Genomic DNA, 13,729 nt, shown 5'->3' with positions numbered 1-13,729 from the left:
TTTATAATGAATAATCCCTCCGATATCAAAAAAAGTTGTTGCAACAAAGTTTGTGTACTTAATTGTCAGACCTCCTCTGTGTGTGTGTGTGTGTGTGTACATGTGTGTACACATTTACACATTCCTGTTATAAGAGCAACTCTGTGTTTTCCTGAAATCGATTTAAGAATCATTTATAATTGGTGAGGAACATAGGAATAGTAATTTGTCTTAAATGATAGCCTCCTTTTTCAAGAATTTTTCTTGAAAACTTATCTTAATACAGTGACATAAAGATTTGAGTTTTCCCTCATTAATTTATAAATTGAATGTAATTAAAATCAAAATGAAAAAGTTGTATCTGTGTATGTGTGTACATGAAAACCTAAAAAAATTTATGCTAAGATTCATGTGCTTTGTGTATGTTAAATGTACTGTATAATTTAAAAAAATATGTAGACTTTAATTTTAGGCAGCTTTATTGTAAGAGAGAGCAGTGGAAAAGCACTGGCAGTGTCAGTAAGGTGTGATTCATTATTTTCCAAGAAAATATTTATCAGCTTGAGTCTGATGCTCTACCTTTCTATTGATAGTTACTATGTCACCATCACATAGAATATCATTGTGTCTCTGGATCTGGCCAATATTTGGCCTATCATGATTGACAGCCTTAACAAATTTATCTTGCACACCTAATTTGATTTCATCATTAGAGTCACAAATAACAACAAGGAAACCATGATGATTCAATTACCTTTTTCAGCTGATAATGTTAACCATTAATTGGAGACTCAAGCTAAATCAACCTTTCTAATGTTCCACTTAGTCCTGCAGAACTCAACCCTTAAAGAATGAATTTAATCATACAAGTGGGATTTTATCTATCATTACAGATAATGTCATAATTTTTACCTGAAGCATCAAGTGTAAGATTTTTTTTTTTTAAGAAAAGATGAGGCTAAAAAGAAAAATTAGCTTTAGAGCAGAAACTATAAGTTAGGTGCTATCTGGCAAGTGTGATGATACTTTGTTATCCTGCTAGGTTATGTCACCTGGGCAGGGGATCAGTTTCAATTACCTTCATACTGAACAATTGTCAATTATATCACACCAACTAGCTGTAGCAACTGGGAAGAAGTTAGTACACTTCTTCATACTCTTAAATAACTATGATGAGTGATTTTTTTTAACAGCATGAAGGATAGGGTTTATTGACAAACATCATTCACAGGCCAAATAACAAAGGAATGCAAAATCTTCAATATTTAGGCAATTAGGTAAAATTCCATTAGAGGAGATGTGATTTAGATAAATGGCAGCTACTAAAATGAGAAAAGCAGGTACAAAAAAGAGTAATAAAATGAGGAAAAAGGAGACAGGAGGTAAAAGAAAGTTAAACGGGAGAAAGTTAATGAGTAAACTTAAATGAGATACAGTTAAATTAGATAAAGCCCTGCTTTTGAGTAATGATGCAAATACAGGATTGCCTTCTGTAGAATTGTGTTGGTTTCTGTGTTTATTATAAAGTTGCCACACCATTAAAGGTGATAATTCTTTTACAGATCTTTAATGAGGTAGAGTGCATGTGAGCTAACTGGTTTGTGAGGAAGTATACAATACAGTGAAAATATCTGTCCAGAAACTCAGAGAAAAGGGATAAAAAAAGGAAAGCAAAATCATTATTAATAAATACTTTAATCGAACACCTCATAAAATATGATATAGAAAATGCTTATAATTATGTAGTGTAGTAAATCACAAAGAATAAATTCTTGTTTAATGAAACCAAATGAAGCAAGTTTTGTTTCATAAAATGCCATCTGTCAATATCACCATTAATGTGTCACAAAAGAAAACTTATTCTAGGGAAGAATATGTTGCATTAAGGAAACAAAAGAAACAAGCCTAGACCAAGTTCAATACGTGGAAGAATGTTTTACATAAGTTTATGTGGAACATGTATTTTTTGATATCCTAAGGACATAAAAATTTGGGGATTACTGCTGTGTTATTTACATGAGAGGGGATGATGTAACATAATCATTATAACAAAATTGCATCCTGTATTGAGCACTCAAATATTGACTGCTTTTAAACATTCTATTATTCTATTTTCATATAAACCATGTGAGCTTGCTACTATAACTAAGACTATTTTACATTCCAGGAAACAAGTGTAGTGAGACCATGACTTGAATTTAGCCACAGAGCTCCTAAGTAACAAAGCCAAATTTAGGTCCTAAGTTCTTAGTCTCTATATGCTATTTATTTGCATGGCACCCATTATCTTACCTATCCTTCCATAAAAATATTAATTTTGGTGACTAAACATGAATTTTTCAACTTGATTATTTTTCGCCAAGCTAAGTATAATTTGCATTTACATATACACATCAATGTAAGTAACTAAATATAAGTGATGTCTAAATTAATCTGGATGAAGTTTGCAGATGCTTTTTTTTTTTAAGATTTTATTGGGGAGTTGGGGGAGGGAACAGCATTGGGGAATTGGGGAAGGGGAACAGACAAGTTGCTGTCCTTTTTTGTTCTTCAGTCTAGTTGTGGAGGACGTCGCTTCACAGGTTCATGTTGGTATTGTGATCATTGCGCTCTTCCTGGCTGAGACAGTCGGTCACCAGCCAATGGACGGCTGCTCACGGTGGCTCACAGCAGGTCATGCTGGCTGCCAGCCGCTTACACTGGCTGCCAGCCACTCAGTGTAGCTTACGGCAGCCCAGCTCCAGGTCAAGTTGTTGTTCACCTTCTTAGCTGTAGAGGGTGCAGTGTCACTTGCCCATGTGGGATCTGAACCAGGGCCTGCTGCTCAGAGCTCGCATTGAGACAACTCTTAACCAACGAGCCACTCGGCCAGCCCATGCAGATTCTTATATATTTAATATATAGTATTTAAGTAGAGACTATGCCATGATGCATGCAGATAACATTGTCATCATTTAATGAGCTTAAAATATAATTTCAGTTGGGAAATAGAAAAGCTGCATTACTGACATTCTTTTGCCCCATTAGGAAGCATGCTCACCAATGACAAATTTTCAGGGATATTTAGTATATGTGATAACATGTATCAGCTCTTAGCAAATATTGTACTTCTTTTTTTTTGGCTTTTAATAAATAGCGCTTATTTAGCTCTCCATTATAAGTAAGGAGTGTAAAGTGTGTTACCACGAACAAAGGCTATGATAAAACACTTCATTCAGTCATTCTTTCTTTCTTTCTTAGTCGCTTAAACCAAGTGACCAGACCAGCCAGGCGCTTTGTATTTTTCTTCACCCTGTTACCCTTAAAGTAGGACACTACACTTCACTACGTTTCTAAAGCTAAAATCCCAATATGTGAAAGTTTTGAATAAGTCTATATTTTAAGGTTCTTTTTGTTTTGTTTTGTTTTAATTTTGTGAGATGATTTCACACGTCACATTATTGAGCGAACTTAGATGTTCCATGAGATCTCTGTTCTAGAACTGAGTTCTTGCTGCAACCTCTTCAGCTCCCTTACCCTATTTGCAGTCCCCAGCCCTCTAGTCCAAAAGCCTCTCAAACCCCTCCTTTTGTCTTGGACCATTTAGTGTTGCCCTTCCTTTAGTATCACTGAGCATTGCACCTATTCAGCAGTTAGATGAACCCATCACCTGGAAAACAGTTGCATCATTAATTATTCCATCAACACACCCTGCAGGGCCCAATCCTCACTCTGCATGGATGATCATAGTATACTCAGAAAAACTAAGTGGGGAGATGAGGTTTTGCATCTGAAAAGTACTAAGATTTTCCCCATGTTGCTTGCTCCCCATTCATTCATTGATTTACAAAATATTTTCTTAGTACCTATTTTGTGCAAAGTATTAACAACTTAAAGACATAAACATAAATTTTAAAATGGTGCCTTTCTCAAGGAGTTTATCCAAATAGATATAAGACATTTGAAATGAGATTAGAAAACATGATCTTAACTAGAGCATTAAGCAGAAATAAGCTGATTCCAATTGGATATCACTCAGGAAGTGATATTCAAATTGACCGTTGAAGAAAAATAAAATTCATAGGTGGCAAGAGGTGTACCTAGTGGATAAAAAAATATATATATTACAGATAAAGGAATAGCATACAAAAATGCAGTAGCTTTCCACACACTTGCGACAGCAAGTAATCAGATGTGTCTGGAATCCATGATGACTTTAGTGATGAGCTGAAACCTGAGACTGAAAAACTAACATCATGCAAGATAATGGAGGTCCTTGAACTATAAAATAAAAATTCTGGAATTCGTCAAGAATGAGAGCAATTGGTCTTTTTTTAGCAGAGAAATTCCATGATATCCTCTTGTTCCATTAAAAAAAAATTAAAAAATTTCACACCAGGTGTTTCTTTTTTTTACAGCACCCTCCCACCATAGCCCTTCCAAGCCCCCACACTTTTATTTGGTAAAGTCCAGAATTTAGCTTGATTCACCCATTATGAAAAGTGTTTCACTGTTTCTGTTAAGCTTTCCAGGACTACTTTTTCTCAGGATATGTTTTATATTTCTCCCATCTTCCTTGTTTGCTCACACTATTTTTTATTTTATTTTATGATTCTAGTATAAAAATCATCTCTCTCTCCCTCTCTCCCTCTACCCCTCTATCTCTATCTCTTTTAGTCTAGTTCCCTCACTTGACTTGAGTTCAGGGAGGATTTATCATTGATCTTTGTATCCTCAGTGTCTTTCTAGCATGTTGCCTTCTAGGTGCTTAATAAATTTTAGTTGATTGATGGATCAGAACTATGTCTTGGTAAAAAAAAAAAAATCCTAGGTGAGAGGATAAAATAAGAAGATGAAGAGGGAAATGAAAAAAAAGACACCAAAGAGAGAAAGCTGATTATATGAGACAGAAGCATGAGCACTGATTTGAAGCTGGCTCTAGGAAACTTGGAGAAACGTTGTATGTTAAAATACAGGGATCAATTTTGCTAAAGGAAGATACGTGTTTTGTTTTTGATGAGTTGTAGTTGATGTGTCTATAGGAGCATGTGATTTATTTTTAGATGCCTAGAAACCATAATCATCCCCTCTTAACACAGAAATGTGGGCTACTGTATTTTTTGTCTAAAATCCTAAGAATGATCCTTAGACAAGTTTGAGCTATAATACTATTAGAGTCCATAGCAGTGAGAAAAAAATCAACAGGGATAAATGTACATGTTCCTTAGAAAGAATCAGTATCTAGTATTTCCCACTAATGTTAAGGTTTGGAATTCAAAAGTTCAAGTTCTCTTTGAACATTACTCAGCTCATTCAAAATTAATTGTATGTTATTTCTCTCTTGCTTTTCCACAGTATGCGGTCTGGCTAGTCCTCTGGGTTACGTGGAACGTGTTTGTTATCTGCTTCTATTTGGAGGCTGGAGACCTCTCAAAGGTAATTTGCCTGAGTCATCAGTAGTGTGTTAACAAGCCTCTTCCTAAGTAAGGCAGTGTCTCACCCTGCTCTTTCCCTTAGATGCACCTCGAGTGAAGGTAAATTAAAAGGTGTCTCATCTATATCTTTGCTTTTCCACCACCAAAAATGTTTTAGTGTGTTAAAAAATGTCATTTTTAAAGCAAAACGAGTATGAAATATTGATTATTACAGTGACCATGCTGTAGACTTTCAAAACATTGACTAATGAGAGATTTCTAAGCAAATTAGGAGTTTTTTTCAGAGATGAAATCTTGAAGATCCTTTAAGTCACTTAGTTTGCTTATTACTCTGCTGAAGTTTTTCTCTGATTGGGCCCAAATAGCAATGCAATAATTAGAACAATTCATAGGCTTTAGTTGAGTAAAATTGTTGCCACGGGGATATAATTTATTACATAAATGAATAAAGTAAACATTTCATTCTGAAATAGTCCAGGAAAGACTTAAAATACTTGCTTTTTCATTAGGTTTCTTTAGCTTGTGCTGTCCTCATGTGAGTGTGTGTAGGGTTGTGTTTGAGTGTGTGTTGCTATTATATTTCTACCATGCATGCCTTTACTATTGAAATAATGTAGTTTTTAGATCTCTAAAACCAGCATCCTTCTATTGGAATGAAATTAACAGCAAATAAGTTAAATGAGATAATCCATTCAAAGTAGTATTAATAGTATATCTTGCCTGAGACCCTTGGGTGGGTTGCAAATTTGTACCTCTTCATGTTAACTTTAAAAGATGGCTTGTAAAATGTTCTTTTACTTATCCCTTATTAGAACAAAAAGACCCTGCAAAGATGTTGCCACTTTAAAAACCCAGGGATGATAACCCTGCTTTAAAAGGCAAAAAAGGAGCCAGAAAGTCACCAGGAATTACCTTTGCAGGGCTCTATATTGTGGTGGTGGGGGGGGTGAGGATCATAGTAATGCACATTTATAATCTAGCATACAGGAGTTTCACAAAACACTCTGAGCACTTATAAAGATGTTTCTTCATTGTATATATTAAGTGTAAATAACCTTGATTTGTTTTGTTCAATGGGCGAACGATGAAGGATAAAAATAAGGTGACATTATGCTGTAAGATAGAACCAAGCATTCTGCAACCTGTAATTTTATGATCAGACTTTGGGCAAATCTTCACTAAGGCTGTCTTCGAAATCTGACCTGGTAGAGGCATTTCCATGATTCTTGTAGTGCATTGTCCTCCACACTCTTAGCAGCAGGTGGTCCTTTCCGGAAGAAGCTTGACCAATGAAAAGGAATTGTTCAGGTGTCTCTAGGAAGGACACAGCCAAGACTGCTCCTTAGAACTCACATTCCCTCTGTGCCAGAAAAGCAATACACACTTCCCAAGGGCTTGAATTCCTTACCCAATTTATATATCTCTGTTGCTTTATGATTCACTTTATTCAAAGAAATTCCACACTAGAATGACTTTTAATGATATTTTCAATTTTAAATCATCACCTTAAAAATTGGAAGGCATCTATTCAGGAGTATTGGCTGAGTAAAATGATCTAGCAGAGCAAGAGTTTGTTTAATATAAGAGAGAAAGAGAGAGAGATTTGAGCCATGCTGGCTGCACCAGTAATTGTGTTCACTGCTCCACGTGATAACTGCAGGCACAAAATAAAGCTTGTGATTGCATGACCTTGCACATGGGTATTGAAACCACAGAGTGGGCATATCCTAAAACATTATTGTTCGAGACTGTTGCAACCCAAATGACTTAAGAATTCGTCTAATGCACATAGGCAGATAATGACTATGCCTTGGCAATGAAGCAGTTAATAATATTCCTTTTCTTTTCATTTTATAAACCAATGCTAGGCTCTGCAGAGCACATGAAAATTTAATATTTTTAACAAATAATCTAAAAGGAAACCATAAAGGGCAAAGTTATATAGTTATCTGTAACAGGTTTTTCCTCCCTTTCCTACTCAAAGGGTTTGAGAAAAGAATATTTATACCATTTAATTCTTTAGCTTCTGCAGCTGCCTCACAGTCTTCAAATAATACTGTGACAGAAGGAAGCAATGGTGATTGAAAAATGCACAGATCGGTGAAAACTCAAAAATGGTACTCCTGAAACTGCTGATAATACTTAGATTACAGAATATAAACTGTTTCTCAGCCCACCTACTCACCTCCCAAAATAAAATAGTTTGACCTTATGAATGGGTCAGTTTGTTTCAGGCTGAGAGAGAAATATGGAAAATTGAATCAGGAAAAAAATTCTATGGTTTATATATGTGAAAGAAGTGTGTTGATTTCCATTAAATATTTTGTAAATTGTGATTCCTTCATAATCAATAGGCAAGAAGTGATAAAAAGTAAAAATAACAAAGCACTCTTTAGTTACCTGTTAAAATAATTTAGAATGTTGTATGGTCATTTTCCACAGTGTCTTTTCTGCTTTTCCTGCCAATGTAACAGCCATGTACTAATGAGCAAAACAGAGATTAGAGCCATTAACCAGCCCAATGTGTACATTCAGTAAGGGAATGGCTTATTATATTATAATAATATGATACGCAGCACTGACCTATTTGATTCTCAGTTTTCTTTGTACATATAGTAGTATAGTTAGTATTTTCTTCATTGAAAAATAAATGTAAATCTAACATGATTATTAGAATATCAATGAATATATTTTAATTATCCCCATAAGATTTAAGGAAAAATAAAACAAATCCACAACAGAAACTGCTTTACATTTTTTTTTAATCTCAGTTAAATTAATGTAATGGGAATGTAGTATAAAACAGTGATAGCAACAGATGATAGCAACAAATAAACATACATTGCATAATAACTATTTCTAATTGTTTACATAAATGGTTTAGATATTAGTGTCATAACTAAATATCCTAAAGCATCATACAGTGTGTAACAACTTGGATTGATATTTTAGTAGATGTCCTGTTAAGGAAACAAAGACGACATTAGCTCATAGCCCAAAGTGTGTGCTAACTTTGTAGGCAATTGCCTTTAAGCATTCAATGTCCTGGACTATTTATTGGATTAATAGTTTTCAGAATCCTGATTGTACATAGTCTTATTTTTCTGTTGTGTTATCCTGGGCAGTTATGATTCCCTAGCTCACATATAAATTAGAAAGAAATAGGAATTAATCCCAGCTATCAACTGACTTGAGTACTTTTGAAGAGAGGAGATCTGCTATTTGTCCTGTAGTAATTTTTAACTTCAAAGTACATAGCAGTTAGAAAGGAAACACAGATAATGTGGTAATTCACCTATTGGGTTCGTCACCTGGGCAAATTATATTTATGAAATAATTTTTCATTAGTCATACACAGGAAAAATTTAGTGGTCTTCTGGTAATCTGTAAAAGTCTGTACTTTATTGGATGTGATACTATTGTAAATGACTTTTACACAAAAATTATAACACGTTCGTTGAATGACTATTTTAAGATCTCAGTTTCTTTATTTGTGATTTATGGGGCACCATTAGTGAATGCTGCAACTATCTTTAGACATAAAACAGTAAAGTTACAGAGCAGGAAGGAGGAGTAACCAAGGAATTATTTTACACTTACAACTACCCAATAGGTTTCTTTTTAACCCTTTGAGACTAAGGGTGCAGGTAGGCATCGTTCAGGCTTTATTATATTATCAGAAACTTATCTCGTTAAACATAGCCTAAAGCAATTAATTATACCTAGTGATATGTGTGTTTCAGAATGAATACATTAATAGCAACTTCTAGAATGCTGTCATATTTGAATACTTTTGAGAGTTCTTTAGAGATCTAGATGTAACTTTTTTATTTTAAAATGTTGATATATAATAAATGTAAGAATGTGGCCTATTTAAGCTTTGGGAAATAAAATTGCACATTTGCAGACATAAGAGACAGGAAGGAGATAAAACCTGTCGTACACTGTAGGCTATAGGGAACAGATCTTTAAAACCGGATGTGAGTGCTGTATGGAATAATGCACCACTGCCAAAATCCCAGTTTTATTGCTTCATTAAAAAATAGTATTCATTTAAAGAGGTATCTGATATTTGGATATTTTCTGCTTAATGAAGTCAATATTTGTATCAAGATTTGTTTTATGATTTCATATGGAGAAAAGTTGTAAGGAGAAAAATCTCTTATAATCATTTTTTAAATTTGATTTAGTGCTGTTCATCAAGAAGCAAAAATATCTATGTAATTACTAATAAAGAGTTCCTCTGATAATTAATTTAAGACTAAATTAAACAAATATCAAGAGAACAATTTTGTGGATTCATTTATTTTTATTTTGCTTTTCTTACTGTAAAAATATAGTCTAAGAAAACTTCAATTAACTGTTACTAAACTAATTAGAAATTTTTCATTTCCCAGCCATCAAAGTAGATTTTGCTTTAGGGTATAGAATAAAACATCCTACATGTTATTAAGAATTAAATATGTAAGTTTTTCCCCAAATAGAAATGAACCAACCTATTATAATTTGGTCAAATAGTCACTGCTTATCTTTTCTTGTTTGCTTTAATAGTACATTGAATTGAACTGTGTATTTCCTAACTTTTTCAATTCCCTTTTCTATGCTTACATTTTCTACGTCCTTTTAATACCCCTAAAGTAAGGATTAGGGTCCTTGAATCTTTCTACTTCTCTGTCTGCATTCTTTTACTTGAAAATGCCATTGACTGTCATAATTTAAACAATCATCTCTATGCATATGCCTCCTAAATTTACATCTTCTGTCCTGCCCTTGTTGCTTAGTTAAGGTTTCACATCTCCAACTTGGTGCGGATGTCATGTCAACTAATTACATTGTCACCTTAAATTTAACATGCCCAAGAAGATTTATCATCATCCCCAAAGAATCCAACTTCCTTAATTCACTTCTTACTCAGAGGAGAAAAAAAGGGAAACTGTATTTTTAAAAATGAATAAGAGGAAAAAGAGTCATGTGGCGGTGGGAGGGGCTACAGAAATCTTAATAGACTGACCACGAGATGAAGCAAGAGATAGATTTTTTTAATATAATATCTTTTTGTATGTATTATAAACCTCAGACACCAACAAGTCAAAAGGACTAGAGATCTGCTGAAGTAATGATACTCTGGAAAGATAAGTACCCAAAGAGATGTGCTGACCATTTGAGATACTGTATTCTGGGGGCATCTGCTAATTCTCTTTGGGACAGGAAGCTAATAATCCAGGCTTTGAGCCCATAGAAGGGTATTTCTGGGGTATGTATAAATTAGCATAGCTTTGAGGGATTGGGTCGTGAGCACATGGATAATTTTCTTGTTAGAACATTTGGTGAATTCTTTGTAAGGCTAAAAATATAAATGAACAGACTAAAAGCAGAATTTTAAAAAATTGGCACTCTTGCAAAATAGAGATTGTAGATAGGAGAGAAGTTCTGCAAAATAAATTAGACTTACAGTTGAGAAACCTGGAGATTGAGCCAGGGGCAAAGGAAATATACAGTAAATATTATCAGGGCTAAAATCCAGGCTCTACTCAGCATAATCCTTGCTTGAAATAAGTTGATCATCCTTTGTTTTATCTGTCTCCATGAGGAAAAAGGAAAACATCTCAAGAGAAAGATAGTATTGTCTTAGTCCTTTACAATTTATTTCTGTGAGTGATATCAGGCAATTAAAAATACCTATATATGCTAAAGTTCATTACTAAAAGTTAAGAAAATATAGACAATTGAGACAGACCAACATATGATTCAGATATTGTAATTACCTGATAAGGACTTAAAAAAACAACAAAGTATATTGAACAAAATAATGGGAAAAATAGGAGATAAAGAATTTACCCTTTGACATTTGGCCTCTACATAAATAATCAACTGGAAATCCCAGAACTGAATAACATAATATTTAAAAGTATGAACTCATTAGGTATGTTTGACAGTAGATTTTAAAGATTAGAAGACAAGAGTGGTGAACTGGAGGATAGGCCAATAGAAAATATCCAAACTGAAGCATAGAGGTTAAAAAAGAAAGGATAAAATTATAGAAAATATGTCAGAAACATATAGGTCTCTGCTAAAGTTTCAATATACAAATAATTGAATACCCAGAGGAGGAGAAAGGTAAAATTGGACAGAAACAATAACTTAAGTGATAATGACAGTGAATTCTTCAAAATTGATTAAATATATCAACCCACAGATTCAAGAAGACTTTCAGATCTCAAGTTAAATAAATACCAAGAAAACCATATCCAGGTATAAGCTAGGAGCACTTTTGAAAATCAAAGAGAAAAATCTTAAAAGCCATCAAATATAAAAGATGCATTGCCTTTAAAGAAACAGCAAAAAGACTGACAATTGACCTTTCAATAGAAACAATGACTCGAGAAGGCAATTGAATGGCACCTCCAAACTGCTCCAAAAGTGGCAACCTAGACAGTCATGCCCTGCAAAAAATATTCTTCAAAAATAAAGGTGAAGTAAAAGCATTTTCAGGCAGGAGCTAAGATAATTTATTAACAGCAAATATGCACTAAAACAGACACTACAGAAAGTTCTCCATGCAGTAAGAAAAAAATCCCAGATAAAAATGGAATTTCAGGAAAAGCAAATGATAATTGAAAAGATAGATATCTGAGTAAAAATAATGCAAAACCATCATAGTAAAGTCTTTTGGAATTTAAATATAGAACTAAAATGCATGACAGCAATAACATAAAAGGCAGAAAGGAATTAAAGTGTTCTAAGTTTGTAGCATTATCAGGGAAATGGTAAAGATAATATTTATATTAGATTATAATATTCTAAGAATTAGTAATTTTTGTGTAATGACTAAAAAAGCATATTTACCAAAACCAACTATAGATTAAAAATAAATAAATAATATAATTGATTAATCCAATTGAAGCTAAGAAAGGAGAAAAAGTTAACAAAAAGGTCAACAAGAAAAAAAATACCAAGATGTATGCTATAATCCAAAATATATCAAATTACATTAAATGTAAATAAACTAAATACTCAAGTTAAAAGACTAAGATTGTCAGTGTAAATAAAGACACAGCACCCAACTATCTATTGTCTACAAGAGATACACCAAAAATACAAGGATTTAAATCAAAAAGTTAAAAAAAAGTTAAAAAGGTATAACATGTAAACACAAAACATGGTGTAATAATCCTAATACCAGACAAGGCAGTGTTTAAAGCAAAAAGCATTACTAAGGATAAACAGGGTATGTCAATGATAAAAAGGTCAGTCCACATAAATATACTACAATTAGTATTACCTGAGTAAAATTTTATAGCTTCAAAATATATAAAGTAAAAGTGGACAGAATTAAAAGGAGAAATAGCCATATCCATAATTATAGTGGGAGATTGTTAACACTCTCTCTGAATACATGAATCAGATCAAAATTCCAAAAGGATATAGACTATCTGTACAATATAATTAACAAACTTAACCTAATTGACATATGTACAACACTACACCAAACATTAAAAGGATACCTATTATTTTCAAAGGCATATAGAAGATTCAATTATAAAATAATTTCAAATTTAGAATGCTCAAAATATAAAATGATTTCCAATTATTCAGCAGGTATTTTCTGACCACTGTGAAATCAAGCTAGAAAAACTGTGACTGCTTAGAAATTAAGCAATATCTTTCTAAGTCACCTATGGGCCCAATAGGTTGGAAGGGAGATTAGAAAATATTTGATTTGATAAAATATCAGGGGCATTAAGAAGTGTTAGAGTAAAATATATGACCTTACATAGAGATATTAAAAGAGTAGAAATGCTGTAAAATCAATAATCTAAACTTCCATGTCCAGAAGCTAATAAAGAAATAGCAAATGAAACCTCCAGAAGTAGAAGGATTAATATAATGAAGATGATAGCAGAATTCATTGAGCATGCAGTAGAATAAAAAAATCAATAAAGTCCATTGTTTCCTTAAAACTGGTAATTTAAAAAATGCAGTTAAGAAAGATGAAGGGGAAAAATAAGTAAAAACATATTTTGGTAATATCACAAAGGACCCTACAGATTAGATAGGAAGAGAAAGTATTGTGTATTCTGGAAAAAGTTAAGCCAATATATTTGACAATCACAATGAAATGGACAAATTTGTTGGACTACATCTTGAAATTAATTAAAAACCTGAGCATTCTTTTATTTTGTTAAAGAAGTTGAATCATTTGGCCGGCTGAGTGGCGCGATGGTTAAGAACTGGCTTGGGTTCCCGGTTCGGATCCCACATATGAGGGCCAGTGACACTGCCCTCCACAGCTAAGATGCTGAACAACAGCTCAACCTGGAGCTGGGCTGCCATGA

At 33.4% G+C, this 13,729-nt stretch overlaps 1 protein-coding gene across 6 annotated transcripts in view; it reads left to right on the top strand.

The window, feature by feature from the left end:
- Positions 1 to 13,729, top strand: part of NKAIN2 (sodium/potassium transporting ATPase interacting 2) — a 959,061-nt gene that overhangs the window by 544,556 nt on the left and 400,776 nt on the right. For all 6 annotated transcript variants that reach the window (XR_002126191.1, XR_002126192.1, XR_002126193.1 and 3 more), the window contains one exon: positions 5,314 to 5,394. Coding sequence is in view for 3 of the 6 variants with exons in the window: in XM_019662136.1 (XP_019517681.1) it covers positions 5,314 to 5,394 (81 nt within the window). In the remaining 3 variants the exon portion in view is untranslated. The remainder of the gene's footprint in view (positions 1 to 5,313; positions 5,395 to 13,729) is intronic.

Source organism: Hipposideros armiger, unplaced genomic scaffold, assembly GCF_001890085.2.
Source record: "Hipposideros armiger isolate ML-2016 unplaced genomic scaffold, ASM189008v1 scaffold_367, whole genome shotgun sequence".
Taxonomy (NCBI): domain Eukaryota; kingdom Metazoa; phylum Chordata; class Mammalia; order Chiroptera; family Hipposideridae; genus Hipposideros; species Hipposideros armiger.
The sequence above is the reverse complement of the archived record's forward strand: the minus strand, read 5'-3'. Positions and strand labels throughout refer to the sequence as shown.